Source organism: Dysidea avara, chromosome 7, assembly GCF_963678975.1.
Source record: "Dysidea avara chromosome 7, odDysAvar1.4, whole genome shotgun sequence".
In the NCBI taxonomy this organism is placed as follows: domain Eukaryota; kingdom Metazoa; phylum Porifera; class Demospongiae; order Dictyoceratida; family Dysideidae; genus Dysidea; species Dysidea avara.
This window is the reverse complement of record NC_089278.1, coordinates 17,628,898-17,651,729: the sequence shown is the minus strand read 5'-3', so window position 1 is coordinate 17,651,729 and position 22,832 is coordinate 17,628,898. Positions and strand designations below refer to the sequence as shown.

The 22,832-nt window shown below is 38.0% G+C and overlaps 2 protein-coding genes across 3 annotated transcripts; one reads left to right on the top strand and one right to left on the bottom strand.

Moving 5' to 3' along the window:
• Window positions 1-805: 805 nt before the first annotated feature.
• LOC136260576 (3-oxoacyl-[acyl-carrier-protein] reductase FabG-like) lies at window positions 806-5,917 on the bottom strand. Its single transcript, XM_066054367.1, has 3 exons — window positions 4,981-5,917; window positions 4,888-4,937; window positions 806-1,078 (listed from the first exon to the last, which is right to left on the bottom strand). Exons 1-3 carry the CDS (start codon window positions 5,825-5,827, stop codon window positions 953-955), a joined length of 1,023 nt encoding a protein of 340 aa, XP_065910439.1. The 5' UTR covers window positions 5,828-5,917; the 3' UTR covers window positions 806-952.
• On the top strand, window positions 5,892-22,385 carry LOC136260577 (transcription factor A, mitochondrial-like). 2 transcript variants are annotated; one of them, XM_066054369.1, is made up of 7 exons: window positions 5,892-6,101; window positions 6,152-6,213; window positions 12,087-12,175; window positions 14,490-14,675; window positions 15,487-15,562; window positions 22,031-22,087; window positions 22,147-22,385. In XM_066054369.1, exons 1-6 carry the CDS (start codon window positions 5,947-5,949, stop codon window positions 22,078-22,080), a joined length of 618 nt encoding a protein of 205 aa, XP_065910441.1. In that variant the 5' UTR covers window positions 5,892-5,946; the 3' UTR covers window positions 22,081-22,087; window positions 22,147-22,385. The 2 variants fall into 2 exon arrangements, with proteins under 2 accessions (XP_065910441.1, XP_065910440.1); XM_066054368.1 differs by having other exon boundaries at window positions 5,895-6,101; window positions 15,487-15,558.
• The last annotated feature ends 447 nt before the right edge of the window (window positions 22,386-22,832 follow it).

Here is a 22,832-nt window from a genome sequence, read left to right as displayed (position 1 = left end):
GATCGCTATATTGCGGTAGTACATTAATGTGATGGTAAATCAATTATAATTGAAACAGCTGCATGGGGCTACACATAAAAAAGGAATGGTATAACCAATCAAACATTGGTTTGATTCTAACATAATTGTATCAAAATGATGTAGCTATCAGTACACCTAAGTGATATAAATACAGGATGTCTATCCATCCAAATGACTTAACAGCAGCAGCTATAATACTGATGCACGTACCAGAAGCCATAATATTACTGACCAGAAACAATACACTGGTGTTTGCTAACTGTGATATTAATATCAGCTGACTACTTAACAGCACTAACCACTGTATTAATGACTGACTTTAGTGCTGTGTATTATCAAGCACCACCAACACCTCTTATTATCATGTTAGCTATCCATAAATAAATAGTAAATAAAACTAGTGTATAAAAAATTAAAATAATTATGGGAAATAGAGATCACTGAAAAAACGAAAGAAACACGAGTCAAACAAGCCAGCATGTTAGATACACATAGATCTCTATTTGGACTCAAATAAACATTAAATTTATACAGAAGCATTCTCAGTACTCATTTGCTCCTGATTTATGGAAACTACTGTTTAGCATGCTGGCTTGCTTGACTTGTTTTGTTTTTTTTCAGTGATCTCTATTCCCCATATTTTAATTTTTTTACACTATAGTATCTATATATGTGTACACATAATTGCAAAATATATAGGAAGTTCTCTATATTAATTGCGGAACCTTGATAATGTGTATAGTGTTGTTTCAGATATGATTGCAGCTATAATTATCCAGCAGAACACAGACATTATAGATATTTATAAATTTGTTTGCAGAATAATATTATGACAAAACTATTAAAATAATTATGTTTCAAGTAAATTTAGTGAAGGATACAAAACTGTCTTCTAAAAGTACCATGAACTACCAAAATTATGTTACAGTGGCTATGCAGTCAATCCTCCATCAACTGGTAACACAACACCAGTGAGGTAAGATGCTTCATCACTGCATAGGAATAGCACAGCAACTGCCGCTTCACTCATTTTGCCAACACGTCCAACTGGAGAAACCTGGAAAAAGCACACTGAGATTTCCATACAAGGCTGAGGATTATACAAAGTGAGCCTTATTGATTACAAGCCACAGCTTACTTATTAGCTGTCAGAACATATAAAGAAGTAATTTACTAGTATGTATATATACACTTACTGCAGGCTGGAAATTTATGCTAGCATTTTTAATTACTGTGATATGTAGGTTCAAATCAAATCCAGTGTTGTCCTGAGCTATGTATCATATAGTATGGTATAGTGTAGAAATCATAAAGGTTTGCACTTTTTCTGCCCAAAAGTAGCTATTACCTAAAAACTAGTCTCACTTTTCCATCATGACAACTTAGACATAATGCACCACTAAAGTGCCTTCAGAGTGATCCTAAATGGATTCAGCAAAATTTTAAACAATTTTCTAATAAAACTACATGATACCTTAACTTGATTATGATTTCACTGTTCAATACTGCTTAGGCCCAAGATGTGCCTTTTGTCTACAATAGTGTATGCATCATGGACCTACCTTTTTCTCCTTTGTATCCCATTTCTTTCTCCACTACCATGTAAAGTCAATTTGTGGATAGAATGTAATGGTTTATAACGAAACCACCTGTAATTTCCATAGTGACCGGATTGATTGCAGAGGTATTTCTTGTACTGTTCTCCATTTGTATCACTATGTTATGGGTGGAACATAGCTACAAATGGAAATCAGCATCACCTGGTCTACAAATCACCTGTAACTTTTGTAGCGACCGGATTAACTGCAGAGGTGTTACTCATACTGTTCTTTGTTTGTAGCACTGTGTAATGGGTAGAACATAGCTGAAAACAAAGTAGAATGGCTACTTTGCTTTCAGTAATTAATTGTTGGGGCATGTTCAGACAGGAAATTTGATTTATGCAAGATTTTATATTATGCTCGGTGCCATTCCATTTTTTAAAGTGGTATGTGTCGGTTGGGGGTCATAGAAAAAAAAGTTAATAAAAAGGGAGGTTACCTATCAGTGGTGGATTTTTTTTGGGGGGGGGGGGGGATGCTTTCAACAAGCTACTATGGAACTTTTTAAAATATATATTAAATGGAATTTTCTACTGACTGATTGACTGACTGATGCCTTCAGACAAGCATAACTCGATAACAACTAACGCTACGGGCTTGATTTTTTCACTGTTCAACGTTGCTTCGTGCCTTTTGGCATACCACAGTATGTACAGTGCATTCTTCGTGGACTTACCAGTATCCTCCTCTGCGTCCCATTCATCTTGCCTGACAGCGAAAAGTGTCAATTTGGCGGTAGTACGTGATGGCTTCCCTTCGTAATGGAAATCATCCGTATTTTTCATAGTGGCTACTTTGATTGTAGAGGTGCTTTCAAACAGTTCTTGATTCATAATGCTGTGTAAAGGATTGAACATAGCTGACAACGAAGCATAATAGATACTTCACTTTTCAGACGATAATTAGTAGCTGGGGTGCGTGGTGCTGTTTCTTTCTTTTGATGCAGCATGCATGGGTTCACCAGTCATAATAATTTTGTTTTACAAAAAAAGTTAACAAGTACACAAAAAATTGGCTATTGAAACAAGCTGGAGTAGTGCACGATATTAAATCACAGTAAAACAATAAGAACCTACTGTGCTCAAGATACAGTACCATAATGGAAACGCACAGTAGGGATATAACACTTATTATTGTTATACTGTGATGCACTACTCCAGTACTTTTATCGATGTGCTATGGTCCCTACTCTAGTTGAAAATTTCGTTGTATACTTGTATGTCATGAAAATCATGTGTTATCTTTCTATTTGTGACTTTTAGCTATATAAAATAGCTATCATCAGTCTCTATCACATAAATGCTGTACTCCCAACAGCCAGCTTACATGCTAATCCAAACCCACATTTATATTTGAGTGTTGTACAAAAGTAGCTGCGCATATATGAGTGACAGTGTATAATCAAACAAAATTTCTTTAACACAAACAGCAACTTTCCTTTGATTGTGTCTAAATAGCTATATAGCTACAATCAAAATCTGTTAAATGTATAAACCTTAAATCTGTTAATGTATTTCAAGGAAGCATTCTAAGATCCTGTCTAGCTACTACCATTGTAAATGAGTGCACATAGAACTGCTGTACAGCTATAGGCTATTTAAAATAGTTCAGCAGGAGGGTAGCTGAAAACCCTGGCCCATCAACAATTGTATACTATATATCTAGTTCAAGAGCTTACCATAAGTATCAAGATCGAGATACCCTAATAGAGCAGTCACCTCTAATACAATAGTTGAATAAAAATTGTGATGAACCCATGCTGAATTGCTCTCAGATATCATCTCAGAGGGTCTAGTTCTCAAAAATTTCCTGGGGGGACATATCCCCAGATTGACTAAGGTGTGCCTTCCCTGTATTTCAACCCCCCTCAAGTCTGGATTCGCCCCTGTCGCCTATACCTGCAGATGTCTAGTGGAAATTAAATCCCCACACTGGCTTGTCCATTTTTGTAACACAATTGTGACCGGTAAATCTGTAAATACTGTATAGAAGGGTGCCAGACATACCATTATAAAAGTTTCGCGTCTGAACACACCCCCAATTATTAATTACTGAAAGCAAAGTGGCCATTCTATTTTGTTTTCAGCTATGTTCTACCCATTACACAGTGCTACAAACAAAGAACAGTACGAGAAATGCCTCTGCAAACAATCTGGTTACTACAAAAATTACAGATGATTTTCGTGATGGTCGATAAGCACAAGACAAGAATATAGTACTATACAAGAAACCCTTTGCACGCTACCCGCAAATTAACACTGGAGAAAGAAATGGAACACTAAGGAGGAGGACAAATGATGCATGTAGCTGCTGCAGTAGGCAAAAAGGCAATTTCAGGATTAAGAGATGGTAAACAGTAAAGCCTGCAGTGTTTCCATAGTAAAGTTATGCAGGCTGAAGGGATTAGTTAGGTAGAAAGTAAGCTTCAATAGCAACTTGTTGGAAGTGTTTAGAATTGCTCTAGCGGCATGTTTGTGTTTGATCATGCCTAACCAATACTGCCATGCTGTCGTGAAGGAAAAGTAAGGCTGGTTTTTGGGTGATACTTTTGGACAGAAAAGCCCAAACCTGCATCATCCTTACTATACAGTATTACTGTACTATAGTAGGTGCATCACAGTGACCCAGTATGATAAACAGTTCAGCCACTTTAATGGAGGAGTTTCTGGATTGTGTGTACCTACTGCAGTGCACAAATAGATACTTCTTGGCACAAAATTTATAGTAACTGTGAATATTAAATTTCTGGACACTACTGTAGGCCAGACACCAATATGAAATGACCAGTCCAATAATTTCCCAAGTACACAACATAATGTTGCAGTGTGGTTATGTGTGAAGTAAAATTTCAAAGTAAGGTCTGGGATGATACCTTTAGAGACTATTTTAAATATGCCACAAGTATAAATCCTATACGAAAACCAACAATAGGACATCTCTTTTCCACGACTTTCGAAACTCTTAATAGCATTTTAAAATCACTCAGTGCAATGACAAGGCACCACCACCATCCAAATCTAACGGTAACAAAAACTATTAGGGTAGTCAGTAGCAAAACATATAGTAGCACGTGCAACAATAATACACAACAAAAAGCAATGTAGAAAACTTTTGGCATCAAATTTATAAGTTAGCTACACACACAAACATGGTTAGGAGTTATATTTTACCAACATGTTGAAGCGATGGCAAATACTAGATCATACTTCAGTAAATGTAAACGTGGACATCAAATTGAAATTATTACGTTACAACATTGTCTTACCTTTTGTACGAAAGATTCCAGTTGATCCTTTGTCATAGCACCACCATACACTATGTATAAAGTATACTAAAAATTTTCAACAAATTTATGAACCTGTGTCAGATGCATCCTCAAGTATTCCATCTACCAAACTCCCTTCAAGAAAGTATGGAGCAAGCGCACAAACACGTATCTTGTGCTCAGCAAGACTTTTCGCTGCAGATCTTGTCATACCACTGACTGCAAACTTTGAAGCACCATACGCGAAGAGCCATTTGCTACCTCGCAATCCTGCAACACTGGACATGTTAATGATGACACCTCCTTTACCAGATTTGATCATCTCTTTAGAGACATACTTCATCATTAAGAAGACTCCATAAACATTGACATCTTGTATTTTCTTAAACATTGCCTCGTCTGTTTGATCCAAAGAAGCAGAAGAGCCAAATATGCCAGCATTGTTGAATAGTATATCAATGCCTCCAAACTGTTCAACACTTTGCTGTACACATCTCTTAACATCTTCAATGTTGGTCACATCAACACTAGCACATATCACAGCTGGACTACCCAGAGATAACAGTTCTGTTAATAGCTGCTTTAGCGTTGCTTCTGTACTGGGAAGATCACACAGTACAAGTCGAGCTCCTTGTTGAGAAAACGCTTTTGCTGTAGCACTCCCGAGGTCTCCAGCTGCGCCAGTGATCAGTACAGTTTTTCCTTCAAACTTTCTCGTTTGCTCTCTTTCCTTCTCTTCAGCGCTATGTACTTCGTACAATCTTGACTTTGCATACGACCATACGTACAAAGCACCACCCGTTACCGCAATCGCACTCAAAGCAGGTAGAAGATGCCAGCTTTTTGCAGTACTCCACGTCGAAGCTCGTCGAAAATTGTAGCACTTTAGTAGTGATGGTCTTTGTAGGACCCTCCGAATGATCAGTCTTCCTGAAAACATATCGTCCTTCTGTCCCTGCTGCTCTCTCAAGATGAGCCTCTCAAGACAGTAGACGTGAACACTTAACTTATCTCACGTGAGCCTTTGTAACACGTGAGTTTTTGAAAAGCTGGAGGAAGATGCTGGGAAAGATGGCCTCGTTAAGGTTGTTTCAGTCTACTAGCGTTCGTGTTTGTGGATTCTCTCATGTGCTGTTGAGAGGCCTTAGCTGCAGCGCTGCATTAGAAATGAAGAAACCTGTATTTGACGGTCCACTACCTCCCAAGCGACCACCGTGAGCACAAAATTACAGCATAAGTTGTTAATGAGTGTTTAATATTACAGGAGCGCCTACTTCCTTTTCAAGGATCACAATTCAGACACCTTGGCAGAGATGTGTAGTTCGAGTAAGTGGATATGATTCCATGTAATGCGCACCATTTTCTTTACGTGGCATGCAAGTCACTTTTATGACTTGCAAAGTCTATATAAAACTTTACACAGGTAAAAACTTTTGCTCTGAGGTGGTTTCTTTTTGGCTGTCTGAAATATGGGTGTGGTGATTCTGCAATGTTGTGGACTACCTTCCGTTTGAGTTTTCAGGCATTTAGCAACTGAAAAACAATGGTGCAGGTCTTGTAGGCTACTATTATCCCTTCAAGTAGAAGGGGTGGTCCTGTACTTATGCAAAAGAATACTTTATGGCTTTGTTGAGAGAATTAATGGGGAATAGACAAGCTACAGTATAAAACAGTTGAGAACGCACTTTTGTGCATAATATGTTTAAAGTGGTGTTTTAGAATAGTGCTTCCTTAGCAGTGCATAGCAACAATTATTCTGGATGTGTTATTATAAAACAAAAAACCTACAAATAAAGCATGGTGTATAACATTAATTTATACACTGTTGAGGCTATATCTAACTCCATAGTTCCTGGTTTCTAGAAGTAGCACATCAACTTGTCTTTGTAGCCACAGAAAACCATGAGCTCATGGTTTAAAGCATCACAATCACTCAGCCTCTTATATACCAACTGTTCACAAAGAATTGATTACGTATCAGATTATAGCTATTGTGACCTAATTTGGGAAAACTGTTGATGTACACACATCAATTGATTGTGAGATATGCAAATTTAACCAGTATAGCTTAGCAAGGCCAAAGCTAGATGAACTTGAAATTTTCACCATGAATGTAGCCAACCATAGTGTTTAACCCACAGCAAGCTAGCTGCTGATATAACCATGAACTTTTTTCACAACGGTATCTGTAACACAGGCACACCACCATGGGTGGTGGCGAATAGTGGTGGGTGGGAAATTGGTATATGGAGAGCTCTGTTGTGATGCCTGAGTGATGTGGAGGTACTAGTTTGCTGTGTATTTGTGGATAACTAGTAATTAAAACTGAGCCCACTACACCATACATGTGGCATTAAGTAGAACCATTGAAAATTATAGTAGGAAAATTATACACATTTTTGTATACACTTTTGTGCTGGGTATAAGTGTAAATCATAGCTTACACATATTTTAAAGAGCTTACCCGTGTTTTAAAGATGCTTACCCATCATACAGTACAATAGTGCTGTATAGTAGGGATGACAAAGGTGTGGGTGTGGTCCATGACAATCACCCAAAATCTAGCCCAAAAGTGCCTTCAGACTTTTTCGTCAAGTTGCTACAGAATTATTTTAAAAGTTTATATCCAATGGAATTTTCTAATGCCTGCCCGCCTGCCTGCCTGCCTGCCTGCCTGCCTGCCTGCCTGCCTGCCTGCCTGCCTGCCTGCCTGCCTGCCTGCCTGCCTGCCTGCCTGCCTGCCTGCCTGCCTGCCTGCCTGCCTGCCTGCCTGCCTGCCTGCCTGCCTGCCTGCCTGCCTGCCTGCCTGCCTGCCTGCCTGATGCATTCAATCAGGCATACCGGAAAATTGGCTACAGCTACGGCCCTACTTCTTTCACAGAAACGCTTCGAATTCACTTAAGAAGAAACCTTTGGCATATTGATAGCCATACAGTACGTGCACTGGTGTTGCCATGATATATCGATGCATCGATAGTATCGATATAACGAGGTGGTGATAGGATATAGCTAATGAGTTATGTCAATGCCACTTACTATAATGATGTGGGGGAGGCCAGACATATGGTATTTGACATTTAATTAAGTTATGTGTTGATGGTATAGTGTGGTAAACAAGCCAACCCCAAAGTACACTGGGTGGTTTTAAGGTTTCTATGTAGCCAGCCACTTGTCTCAACTGAAAGCAGTAGCTTATATCCTGGTAAACAAGGGTAGCGTTTGCTTTTGTTACATCTCCAACTTATATTTTAAGTTACAATGAAGAGTATGTATATGTTTGTCTTGCAAATGTTACAGTTAGTTCTATATCATGATATATGTTCATATCGTGACATAAACCTTGGTGATATATGAAATAGAGTTTTTCTACGTCGTGGCAGCACTAACGTTAATGCACTATTGTCTTACCTTTATCCTTCCATATACTACAGTGGCAATAGCACAGTACAACTTCAATCTCTGGGCGTGCATGTTTCACAATGTTATTGCTGGCACCGACATATTGGAATACATGTGCAAGCCGAGTTGTTCTCCATTGTAGACGAGAATGTTGCCTGCCACCGGGAAATGGACTGCTTGTAGAATGGTATGTACAAAGCGTATGTATGAAAGTAGACTATTGCTGTAAGTGAGATAGTATTAGTCTGGCAGCTATGCCAGACCTTCGTGCTGTTGTACTTTGGTGTGTATCAGTAATAGGTGCAACTGGAATCAGGCTTGGGGTCAAGTACATTGGTACTTGTACTTAAGTACACATTAGTACACTTAAGTACACATTCTTGAGTACTTGTACTTCAGTACTTTTGTTTCTTAGCCGTTGTACTTGTACTGAAGTTCAAAGTGATGTACTTGTTAGTACTTGAAGTACGTAAAGTACTTTATAAGTACATTAAAGTACTTTGAAGTACACACATGACTTGACACATGCAGGCTTTCAACAGGTCACCCATATAAAATGTAGCAGCAAGAGTTCATAATATTATCATACAGTACAATAGTACTGTATAGTAGGGACGATGAAGGTGTGGGTGTGGTCCACGAAGAAAAATCTACCCAAAATCATCTTCAGAGATCCTTCACGGCCATTTCACAGTATTGGTCAGGTATAAACAAGTCCAAATGTGTCTTCAGAATGACCCGAAACGTTTCCGACAAGGTGCTACGAAATTTAAAAAAAAAATTATTTTAGCAAATTTTCTACTGCCTCACTGCCTACCTCACTGATGCGCTCAGTCAAGCATAGCGGAAAACTGGCTACAGCTACAGCCTTGTTTCTTTGGTGGAAACGCTTTGAATTTTGTGGAGAAAAAACCTTTCACAATATTAAATACCTACGATGTGTGTGCTACTGTCTTACTGTATTATCTTTGATCCTTCTTTATCGTGGCCATCTCTCATGGGTACGGCTTCCATCAAAGCACACACACCACAGCGCCCCAACATATTGGAATAAATGTGTAGCATAATTATAGCAAACACGTGATTTTAATGTTGGGATACACTTCGGGATATACTGCTGCCTGTTCGGCATCGCCACTACACGCGTAAAGATTAGAGTGTTTTCTTTGGCTCGAAGGTGGTTTCTTTTTGGAGTTGAAAAACCAGTTGTATATGGCGCCTCTCTACAGACTCTATAGGTAGCTTTCCCAGAGCACTTTTCAGGCGTACTACAACTGAAAAACACCGTAGTAGGCCTCATAGGCTTGCGTATCTCGTCGTCTAGAAAGTGGGCGTGACCTATACTTACGCGAACTAAAAGTAAGAGCAGCCCTGAGGCTCTGTTGAGAGAATTAGTGGAAAATAATACTGTAGACACACTATAAAACAGTTGAAAAGATACTTCTGTGGGTAATAAGCGGTTTGTTAAAAATCCGCATCCTTAGGAACGTTTAGCTGTGTATTTCGAGAATTGCAGAAGGGGGGATTACTAAATATGGTTATTCAATAAAAATTTACGAAAAAAAGTACACAAACAAGTGCAAGAAAAAATATGGAATTTTCTATACGAGTAGGGACTGCAGCAATAAAAAGCACTGAAACAAGCCGCTGAGACAAAAAACAACTGAATGATTGCATTTTAATGCCTACTTTAACCATACATCATAGCAGGTTAAAGTAGGGATTAAAATGCAATCATTCAGTTGTGTTTTGTCTCAGCGGCTTGTTTCAGTGCTTTTTATTGCTGCAGTCCCTACTCATATAGAAAATTCCTAATTTTTTTCTTGCACTTGTAATATTATGAACTCTTGGTAGCAGCTTAATTAGTGTAGAGAATGTGTATATTGCCATCATTGCATTTTGTGAAACTGACTCAGCAGTTTGCATCCCTATTAATGTTCAACCTCAGTCTCTCAGCAGTCAGAGTGGTTTGGTTTTTAATGAGCTATGGCAAAAATTGTAGCCAAGAAAGTAAAGAAAATCAGAAGAAGTATCCAATTTTAGCAATGCTAGCCAAAGATGTTCTTGGAGTACCATCATCCTCAGCTCCTGTAGAGAGGTTATTTAGCATTGCTGGCAAGGTGTTTACTCCAGAGAGATGTCAGCTCACTGATAAAAGATTTGAACAGTTAATGTTTATCAGATGCAATCATGCACACACATCACAATGAAGGTTTTACTACATAATAGTACATATACAACATAGCTTCAACTGTCAAATGTACTTATACTTGTACTTAAGTACTTTAAAAAGTACTTGTATTGTACTTAAGTACTTCTTGTAGATAAGATGCTGTACTTGTACTTGTGAAGATTTCAAAGTACTTGTACTTAAGTATTTTGAAATGTACTTGACCCCAAGCCTGACTGGAATGTAAGTGGACAGCTTTATGAATATAATTATTAGATTCATGATTGCTGCAGATCATGTATAAATAGAATTGTATTACATATGACAGTAGCTGGCTTTTTAATAGTGGTCATGAATTGATAAAAAGTTTACAAACAAGTATATAGGAGTAGGGCCGGGCGCTGCAATAAAAAGTACTGAAACAAGCTGGATCGGAGTAGTACACATGTGTGTAATGTTGTAAATCATAGCTTACCCATGCTTTTAAGAGTGTAAAACATACAAGGGATATTGAGGTATTTTTCCTAATACGTATTGTTCTTAAAAATGCAATACTGCCCATCCCTATCTGATACTTGATCCATATTAGAGTACAGTGGAGAGTTGATTATCTGAACTAATATTGGGGGAGGAGTGTTTGTATAATTGAATAGTATGTAGTGTTCATATGATTGAACAAATCAAATATATCCATTGATTTATATTCAGAGCTTTGTTCAACTACTCTAATAAAGCATACACTTTTGACAAAGTACTCTAATTGAGCAGTCAGTTTGGTATTCAGATAATCGGGGTTTAGATAATCGACTCTCCTTTGATTATCTAGTTAAAGGAAATGGGATTCACAACTCAGTGTATGTAAATACTACATGCAGTATGTACTATATTTCCTTGGTTAAATGCCACCGCTTCAATATTAGTTGCACTTTGAGTGGTGCCACAATTGATTTCATAGTGGCCAATTCTGAATAGTTGCTGTATCAAATTTTGAACTATGTTAATAAACGCCACTACTTGCACTCGTCAGAAGAAGTTAGACATGTCAAAAAATGTGTTTTGTTGAGGAGGGTAACACGTTGATTTCAGTATTAAATGCGAATATCTCACTTATATTTCTCAAAATATTATAACTGTTGGTGCTCTCATGAATAAACAAGTGTAACTATGGAATTTAAGTAATATTTTGTCCTTTTATACATCATGAATGCCATAACTGTACAGGGTAACATATATCCACCATGTTAGTACTACACTACTGTAGAATATCTACAAACTGTTCAAAGTGTGAAATACTGTATGGTTTCTTGTTGAGAAAATCATGGATATAAGCAAGAGTACATAATAAAAATAGGGAGGGAGAGTGTCTAACTAGAACACCTTCAGCCAAAATCACTGCCTATTATAGAGCATCCACACATTAGTAGAGCAAAAGCTTTACCTTATTCAACACCTATCAACAGCACTCAACACCTATCAACAGATAAAAGTGTTAATTTGTTCAAAGATCACTGTTCACTAATATGCAGTGATTTTGTACAGGCTGTATTGGCAGTTAGACATTCTCCCTCCCTATTTTTATTATGTACTCTTGATATAAGGATGTTGTTTCAAAGACACTTATTCTTTACAGAAAGAGAAGAGAATCCTGTGGGCCACTTCAGGGAAAAGGCTAAAATTGCTGGTGCACAATGGAAAAAGATGGATAGCACTGAACGTGAAGTAAGCTAACCTTTCTGGATACTGTATTAGGTTAATTGTGGTAATGGTTAGCATTTTCCCTGCCAAAATATACTGACTACACTAAGTATCACATTGTCTTCACCTGGCAGTATTAGTTAAGTACAATCAAGCCTAAACATGCCTTCAAAAGAGATGTGAAATGTTTTAAATAGAACTAAAATTTATCAGAATTGTTTAGCGATTGACAACTGTTGCCACAGAAAAGAGCAGTTCAACAACAATGGCTAATACCGTGGGCTTGATTTTAAAAGCTACTTGGTCCCAATACTTACCTTTTGGCATAATGCAGGATATACGGTGCATTCATTATGGACTTGCTGTACCTTTGTGTCCCATTTCCTTTGCTTTTCATGTGAAAGATGTCAATTTGTGGGTAATGCCTCAGTGGGTTTGTTACCACATACAATGAAATTGGAACAGCCAGTGTGAGTAGAGACATATTCACTTACTGTTCTCTCTAGGCTGTGTAATGGACAGAACTTGCTGAAAACTAAGCAAATGGCTACTACACTTGTCACTAAGTATTTGAGGATGCATGTTTTGTTGTGTAATATGTGCCTTTTATGTCTGGCGCCATTCTTCTCTTTGATGCAGCTTATAGGAATTCACTGAGTTTTCCTCACAACATGGCCTTCAATATGAACTTATACAAACTCTGGGGGGTCAGGTGATGATTAATCCTGAATTGTGAAAGGAAACTCTTGTGACAGACAGACAGATTTAAGCCACAAATGCAGTACAACAAGGGCAGATCCAGACTTGTAAAGGATGGTTCCACTATGGAACATGGTAATTGTATTATTGTAGCTTCAATCTAGCTACCTAATATTTCATATTAAATAATCACTCTCCAGTAATGCTTCATTAAATCTTACCGTTAGGCCTACAAATGAAGCCTTTAGAAGTACTAGCTGTAATAGATAATAGACACCCCTACCTGGATTAGAAGCACATGTATAGTGCCCATACAAATCTACGTGACTATCCGTGTTTCGCACCTGAAGTTTTGAAGCACTCTTTTTCATTCGAAGATTCTGTTTTACTGTCTAGGCCTACTACTGGTATAGGTGCTTTTCGTATAAAAGTATTTGCACATGTTTGTGAAAATGGTGGGGTGAACAAGTCTAGTTTAAGGCTAATGCTTATTACTAATGTACTAACACTACGTGTACCAGTATGTGTTTCATGCTAACTCCTCACCAACCTTATCTCCTTATTTATAAGCTTGCTACACTGCTCTGAAGAATACTGTGACTGCTCTATTAGAGTATCTAGATCTGACTGCTCTATTAGAGTATCTAGATCTGACTGCTCTATTAGAGTATATTGATCTTTTAAACAGGTATTCATGGGGCCTCCTGGGGCCCCTTTCAGGCTGGGACCTGGGGCGAAATGCTCCAGTTGACCCCCCTGTGGGCGGCCCTGCTGCTACCTTCAGACAAATGTAACTTGATAACAGCTAATTATGGGTTTCATTTTTTCATTTCAATGTTGCTTCAGCTCGACAGGTGCCTTTTGGTATACAACAGTACGTACAATGCATGCATCATGAACTTAATTAAGCCTTTGTCCTCCTTTGTGTCCCATTTCTTTTTTGCTGACAGCCCAAGGTGTTGATTCATGATGGCTTCCCTACATTTGTAAACGGGAATCGTCCATATTTTCTGTAGTGAATTAGATTGAACATTGGTGCATTGAACATTGATCAGTGTTTCTACTTTTCTTCATTTGTAATGCTGTGTAACGGGTTGAACATAGCTGAAAGTGAAACATAATGGCCACTTACTTTAGCTGGGGCACATGTTTAGATGAAAACAACTCTGGTACCATTCTTTCTTTTGATGCAGTTTAATTATGTTACAAGAAAAGTAAAGAAACAAGTATAAGGAAAATTAGGAGTTTTTAAGGTCGATTAGGAATCACAGGAAAAAGTAGGGAAATAAGGGAGGTTTCCTACACCTTAAGATATACGTTCTAGTGGACGTTTAATCCCTAATTCAATTGTGGGTGTAGACTGAATTAGGGATTAAATTTCCTGAGGTGTACAGTAGGTGGCCTCCCTTGTTTCCTTACTTTTTTTTCCCTATGATCCCTAATCAACTTAAAATTCTTAATTTTAAATATAAAGATCAACATGTATGCAGGATAACAACATTAACAGTTGCAAGTTTGTGGATTTTGGAGGTTGATGTTTCTAAATAATATTATAGTACACAAGGTAAACAATACTCCTATTGATGCCCATTGTAGCAGCTTATGCATGTAGTTAAATTTAATCATGTGTACCTTTCAGCCTTATCAGAAGGAGTATACTGAACTAAAGCAATCATATGAGAAAGAGGTGCAAAAGTTCTATGACTCGTTTTCAAAAAAACAACTTGAAGAATACAACCAGAAATGGAATGAGTACCACACGAAATTCAGAAAATACAAAGATTGGCTGGCTGACAGGATTGCTAACAAGGATAAAAGAAAAAAGGTGAGTTTTGCACATTGAAATTCACAGATCTAGTGTTTGCTTGTAATCCTCTGCACATTTGATTGTTGTGCTGGAATAGTGACACCACAATATGATAATCACAATGCTTTTCGTAAGGCAGCTGCCAAGCAGATAACAGGCACCTGTATTTCAGTGGATTGATACTGTTCTTGGCATGTAATGAGTAGAGTATGACTGAAAATGAAACAATCTATATATGGTTACATTGTGTGTCAGTAATTGATGGTAGGGTGTGTGCGTTGATACACCCACCCCACCTCTGATATGCCTGGCACCATTTTTTGTGATGCAGCATTTATGGGTTTACTTGGGCATGGATTATACAAAAACTATATTCAAGTATAAGGGAATTTTTAAATTTCATTAGGGATCATAGCAATTGGAAAACTGTTTGCTAAAAATGATATGGTTTGGCTCAGTTGTACATATAGCTAAGTTTGTAAATCAATGGCATTGCTAAATAGTGTAATATACAGCTAGTGTGTACTGGACAATATGGAGTCCTTCAGAAAATTCCAACCTTAATACTGTCATTTGATAAACCATAGATTATACCAAATGATTTTATGTAATAAATGCTTGCATTGGGTAGTAGCTGCCAGTCAATAGCAACAGTGGCATTTAACCAAGTAGGTTTTTGTTTTCAAATTGTTTTTGTCATGGTATGGCTATAACATTACTACCTTAACATTTAATATAACAGTATATTGTGGCATCACTATTCTACAGTATGATTTATGATTTGCAGTTAATAAATGTGTGTTGTTTTGTATGTGTACACTGAATATAGGGGAAGGTCATGGGCTACAGCCTGTTCGTTAGTGACAAATTTAAGGACAGACCTGAAGACGTTTTAGCTAAAGTAAGTAAGTTTGTTTGTTTGTTTGTTTATGCATGCATGTAAACCCAGGACATTTATGGGTGCTTGCCTGGTTTCCTGTTATTAATCGAGTAAAACTTCTACCAAGACACAGTCTGAGAAGCCAGTGCACTGCCACTACACTGTGAGTATATTAACAGAAAATATTTCAAACATATGTTGCTCCGTGATCCCTTAAATGATTGGAACTAATTTTGCAGAGTTGCCTGCCAGGTATGGGAATCCATGTACTAAAATTGAAGGAAATCACCTCAGCCATTTCTGAGATATGAGCAGACAAAGTTTTGGGGTTTTTTTCTGCTTATTTTCACGTACTTTGCATAATTTTCCATAACACACAAACACGCACAGTACTTGTTTTAGAATTATTATCAAGAGGGGGAATATGCAGTAAAGTGCCAGTAAAAGGGGGAGGGGTAGCAAGAATAAATGAATTCTTTAAAGACTTTACTAATTCAGTTGAGTTGAGTTGATGTACAGGGGGTAGTTGAAGGGTATATAGTTGAGGGGTTCTCCCAATGTGTGAACACTCAACATGCTGCCTGCCTGCCTGCCTGCCTGCCTGCCTGCCTGCCTGCCTGCCTGCCTGCCTGCCTGCCTGCCTGCCTGCCTGCCTGCCTGCCTGCCTGCCTGCCTGCCTGCCTGCCTGCCTGCCTGCCTGCCTGCCTGCCTGCCTGCCTGCCTGCCTGCCTGCCTGCCTGCCTGCCTTTGGGCAAGCGTAACTTGATCACGGCTAAGGTTATGGACTTGATTTTTTTCACTGTTTGACATTGCTTCGTCCTGAGACGTGCCTTTTAGCATACTGCAGTACATACAATGCACACATCATGGACTTACCTTTGACTTCCTTTGTGTCCCATTTGTTTTCGCTGACAGCCCAAGGTGTCAATTCGCGGTAGCACAATGCATGGCTTCCCTACAGTATGTTTGTAAAAAGGAATTGTCCGTATTTTCCGTTGTGACTGGGTTGATTGCAGAGACGATTCTAACACTGTTTTTCATTGGTAACGCTGTGTAACAGGCTGAACATAGCTGAAAATGAAGTGTAATGGCTGCTGCACTTTCGAGGCGGTAATTGATAGTTGGGACATGTGTTTAGACAAAGGCATTAATTCTGGCACCATCCTTTCTTTTGATGCGGTATGTGTGGGTTCACAAGTCATAATAAGGTTACAAAGAGTAAACAAACAAGTAAGGAACATTAGGAATTTTAAGTTTGATTAGAGATCATAGAAAAAGGTAGGGAAACAAGGGAGGTCACCTACACCTGCAGATATACTAGTGAACATCTAATCCTTTTATAGACTGAATTAGGGATTAATTGTTCACTAGTATATCTGCAGGTGTAGGCGACCTCCCTTGTTTTCATACTTTTTATACCAGGCGCGCACCTAGTTTACTGAAATTGTTTTTGTAAAAACGTGTGTGTGTGCCTACCTATGTTTGTCCGTACACAACCACCTGAGCGAAATCGTTATAGTAATGGTAAAAGCAGCTTTTACGTAAGAAGTAAAGCGAAATGAAGTCTGTATTAACTTACGCAAAGTGAACTTTGCTCTGAGGTGGTTTCTTTTCGGTGGTCTGAAATACGGGTGTGGCGACTCTCTTCAGACTTTGTGAATTACCTTCCCTTTGGGTTTTACAGGCATTTGCCAATTGGGAAACAACCGTGCAGTCCTCATAGACTACCAGGAATAGCCTATTCCTTTGGTTGGAAAGGGGGTGTATCCCCGACATACACGAACGAAAATGAAAAGCAGCTTTGAGGTTTTGTCGAGAGAATTTGTGGGAAAACATGATAGTCAAACTATAAAACAGTTTAGAAGATACTTCTGTGCATAATATGTTGTTAAAAGCGGTTTGTTTAGCAAATGCTTCCTTAGCAGTGCATAGCAACGTAATTGAAGAAAGAATTACAAAAATTTCATGAATTATGAAATCCAAGAATTACATTAAATTAATTATGCATTATTGCACAACTTAACACAATAGTAATACACAGTTGTTTAATTCCAGATGAGTTAGCTAGCTGCATGGCGCGTGGTTTTTAGAAGTAGCAAACATCAACTTGTTTTCTTAATTTTTCCTTACATTGGGCCATTTCCAATAATTATGTATGTATGTGCCTTCAAAGTTTGCCTTTTTTGAGATATAATGCATACTTTGTTTAAGAGAGCTATAAGAACATGTTGTATGTGGTTTTTGAAAATTTTTATTACCTGTACTGTTAATATTGCTTATGAAACCAGCTAAGTAGACCTTGGTCAATTATTGGTACAAGGTACAAACAGGAAAGATCAAGGCATTGTAATCCAAACACCAAACATGTTATAATCTTCTAAATGTTAGTACAGCAGTAATTTGTTGTCACCCTTATCACCTTATCACCTGCATTAGTTACTACCTGAATTTTCTTGCAGACATGAGTATAAACTGTTTATTGGAATGGAATATCGTTATGATGTGGAAAAAATATAATTATGGAGCAGCCTTTTATTCTAATACAACATTCAGCAAATGCTGTGAGGTGATATTTGTGGACAATAATATCATTGCATCCTTTTCTTGGCCACCATGTACGTATGGCCCCACTAGTTTTTTTTTGCAGACTCATTGAGTAGTGAATGCCTACAGTTAACTAGCTAGCTGGGGAATGGCAAGGAAATCTGTGAACATCAATTCATGAAAATCGTGATGGCCTGTTAATCCTGATGAATGAAAAATTGAAAAAAAATTTAAAAGGGGAATAGGGATTACTGAAAAAAGCCATACTACAAGAAGGGATTGCTGGGATGGTAATGTAAACGACAAATCCCTACTGTCGTAAATTTTAGTTACATGCCCCGTCATTTTGAGACAGGTCATAATAGGGATTTATGGTTTACATTTCCAACCCAGCGATCCCTTCTTGTTTCATGGCTGTTTCAGCAGTTCCTATTCTCCTTTTATTTTTTATTCATCTAGTTTGTGTATTTTATTAATCCAGTAATTGATTTATTTTATTGATTATGACAATTGTTATAGATATAATGTCTTTAATAGCTGTCAAGCTCAGTGCAAGCTTTGCTATCAGTTACACTTGACTGCATTATTTTTTGCTGTACACAAGACTATATATTACACATTCCTAATATTAAGTGGCTGTTTCATACTACATGTGTAGTTGTGGTCTCAGGACTCATAGTGATTGTCGTCACATTAGCATCCTCGTGCAGTGCACATAAGATGGTGTGTACGCTGAGCATCTCTAGACATGACACATGATTTACTCACTGGTGCACAGTATAAATGATATGATGTTAGAACTAACACCCTTACATAAGCGAGTTCAACACTACAAAGCAGTAGGGTTCAACCTGGGTTGTCTGCAAAGTAAGAATGAGTTGTGGTTTTTGGTGAATACATAAAGTGCTCAATGTATACCATCATCTGATGATTGCTTGTGAATAGAAACTGGGTAGAAAGTGGGTTACCCAACCCAGGTTGAACCACTTTTGAGTGTCCATGTGAAAAAGTGTAAGAGATATACAATAATAGTCTATAGTAGAGTATCATGTTAGTATTTTATCCATTGGGTATATATATACCAAAACTAAAGAAGTCTATGCTGTAGTCATGTATGAGTAGATATGGCTTCTCTTAGTGTTGTACACCGGGGGTTTAGAAAACCCGGACCGGACCAGGTCAACTTCTTCAAGTAAGCCAATTCACACAATAGCTGTAACATACAATTCACGCAATAGCTAGCTATAACATACACTCTTCACCTTGTAGCCACTCTGCCAAGAACATAATCAGCTAGCTACGATGGCTCAGACTGCAACAGCGATCGCGCACGAAACTTCATCCACGATAAAACAACCTAACCAAGCTATTAAAATACTTTCTACTACATTACACTACACAATCGCTACAAAGCTACAAGCTCTTTCTGTTGTACTCAACTGTTACACACACTAGTAACCGCCCGAATTTATTAGAATCGTGATACACAAAGTGAAAGGAACTAAGATAACAGCAAACCTCTTCGGTAGTGATGAATGAGTAATGGAGTATTTATAGCTACATGTCAAGGTAAGCTTTAAATAGAACAAAACCTTACTACTACAGAAATCTTCATTATAGCTATCCTGCATGGGCACTAGCTTACCTTTCTTAGTTTAGCCAGTCATCCATGACCATTCCTTTACATAAGTTCGAAAGTTTGCTGTTATCTTAGTTCCTTTCACTTTGTATATCATGATTCTAATAAATTTGGGCGGTCGCTAGTGTGTGTAACAGTTGAGTATAGCAGAAAGAACTTGTAGCTTTGTAGCGATTGTGTAGTGTAATGTAGAGAAAGTATTTTGATAGCTTGGTTAGGTTGCTTTATCGTGGATGAAGTTTTGTGCGTGATCGCTGTTGCAGTCTGAGCCATCGTAGCTAGTTAATTATGTACTTGGCAGAGTGGCTACAAGGTGAAGAGTGTATGTTATAGCTAGCTATTGCGTGAATTGTATGTTACAGTTATTGTGTGAATTGGCTTACTTGAAGAAGTTGACCTGGTCTGGTCCGGTCCGGGTTTTCTAAACCCCTGTACACCTACAAAATTTTTGTCACCAGTTAATTGCCTACCAAAGATTGGCAATAACTGGTTAATTGGTTTGTGTGTATATTGGCAGACATAATAGGGTAGTTGGAAAAGGCGGATATGATCGGACACGGACATGGACATTTTCAAAAAGCACTTTTACATTTATATAATAGTTATTTTTCATACCTAACGTTTTTACAGCAGTCTTCGCTTCCAGACCCGGGCATCGATCTTGTATAGCACTTTTCCATTTATAAGCACACATGCGAAGGACTAGACCAGCACTCCACAGAATGCCAAAGACCATATAGTGTTGTACACATGCTATATAATTGTAGAGATTAGCTTGTATGCCCCATGCAACTTAGCTTAGCAGGCCAAATCCACAATCTTATACCTTTTAGTATAAGGCACAGGCACTTATACATGTACCAAGCATTGAGGGTTTCAAGGACCTGGCTTGGCCTACGAGATTAGGTTGGGACATGCCAGCTTAACCTCTATGACACTGAATTAGATTTCTAGAGTACATATACAACACTATATGGTCTTTAGAGTGCTAGTCTATCCTTCACACGTGTGCTTATAAATGGATAAGTGCTATGACAAAATTGACGCCTGGGTCTGGAAAGTAAATGCTGCTGTAAAAAAACAACATTAGGTATGAAAAATAACTGTTTTGTAAATGTAAAAGTGTATTTTAAAAATATCCGTGTCGGACCATATCTGCCTTTTCCAACTACCCAATCTGATATGTACTCAACAAGCTGCTGGAAGGTTTAGGGTGGTACCAAGTGACCATCAACATCCTGTCTTGCAATAACAGTTATTACAATCACATATTTACACATGCTTTGAGGTCATGTTAGCAGGGATAATTTATGGTTTACCAAGTGGGTGGGCAGTAACTGGTTTAAAGGTTTCTTCACCAGTTGTTGGCTGACCTAGACAGCACTATTTAATATTTGCACACTGGTGTACAGCACTAGCTTCTCTCAAGCAATGTGGCACTCACAAATAAATTGCATGTTTCTCACATTATATCATACACGTCCGAGTAGCTGAATTGCATGCACACATCATTCACAACAACAAAGTCAGATAGTTGTATGTAGTGGAAACCATGAGTTGTCAGCAAAGTTTGGTCAGCATGAAGCATGTGTACAGTGTTTGGTAATGTGATCAGATAATTATGACACTCACAAATAGTTTTAATAATTGACAAGACTCCACCCAACATCAGGCTTTTATGTGGACAGGAAATGGTTTGTAGAGTAATCATGATCGTGTTTGCAGGCAAGACTCACCATCTATAGATGCTATACACAATTTTGGTAAGGAGTGCTGCTTCAGCCTTGATCATAGAAACTCTACCCAACTAATGCTGCAACAAGGCCCAAAGAAGCTCACACTATAGAATACCGTTGTACAGCTTCTGTAGTATACGGAACAGTTAATGACGAGGAGAATTTAAAAATTTTATAGAGGTGTAGGATGGTTGGCGATCTGTGTAATACAGGCTCATTAATAGTTTGTGGACACACAGAAGGCATGGCTATAGTTTTTAGCGTGCAAGTAGAAAACGTTTGCTGTACATCTGTGAAACAAAATATGATGAAGATAAACAAAATGGCAAATTTTAGTTTTGTCACATACTGTTTCCTTTTCACTTGATACTTACTTACCAGTGGACCAATACACATGCTAATAACCACCTGAGGATTGTTTTGTGTTGGAAGGATGCTTTCCAAGGTGGTTTTTAGGCGTGCGTTCTATTAAGAATTTTGCAAAAAACATGGGCAATCCCCCACTATTGTGGTTCATGAAATTGAGCACACTGTGTTACTAGACATAGTTGATGTATTCTTGTTCTACATGTAGGACTATATGAGGACTATAGCAAAAGAGTGGAAGGTACTGGCTGGAGATGAAAAGATGGTAATGATCTATTAGTCATATGTAAGTAACCATTAGGTTTTTTTTGTTTTTTTTTACAGAAATATGTATCAATGGCAGCAGAAAGAAACCAATAAGATTTCAATTGGATGAGTGACTTGACCCATTTTGTTAGCAGCAGCAATTTTTGTTATTTGATTGTTTTGGCAATGAAATTCTCTTTTTGTAATGTAGTGTATTTAGCCAACACTTTCTTACTTAGTTGTAACATTGTTGAATGTACATAACCAATTCTACATCATGTATTGTTAGAGAGAATTACACACTGCAATTACCACAACTTTGAAGCATCTGGGTGGGAAATACTAAATGCATGTATGTATATCAGTGCGCTAGAAATTGTCAATGATTTACCAAGTCATACATCGTGAACAAAGTTATAACCATCCAATACAGATTACGTTACTATATGTCAACCATCAGATGCAGCTACTGCCTACTTTCTGTACTTTAGAAGGTGCTGAAAACTGAAGGAATTGCTAAATCGTAACTTAAAATATCAATGGATGGTCAAGTAGAGCATTTTTTAGCACATTTAATTGGGTTATATATGGTACAGTGATCATTAAGCTTCCATTTCCACTGTTTCAGTTTGGCCACAAATTATATTGATGTTGCCATAAAACAATTCTAGTTTGTGGCACGTCAATGATATGATAGCAATGTTGCAAGAAACAGCAATCACGAGGTAAGTCTGTAGTTAGTTAATCATTATAGCTACCACAAT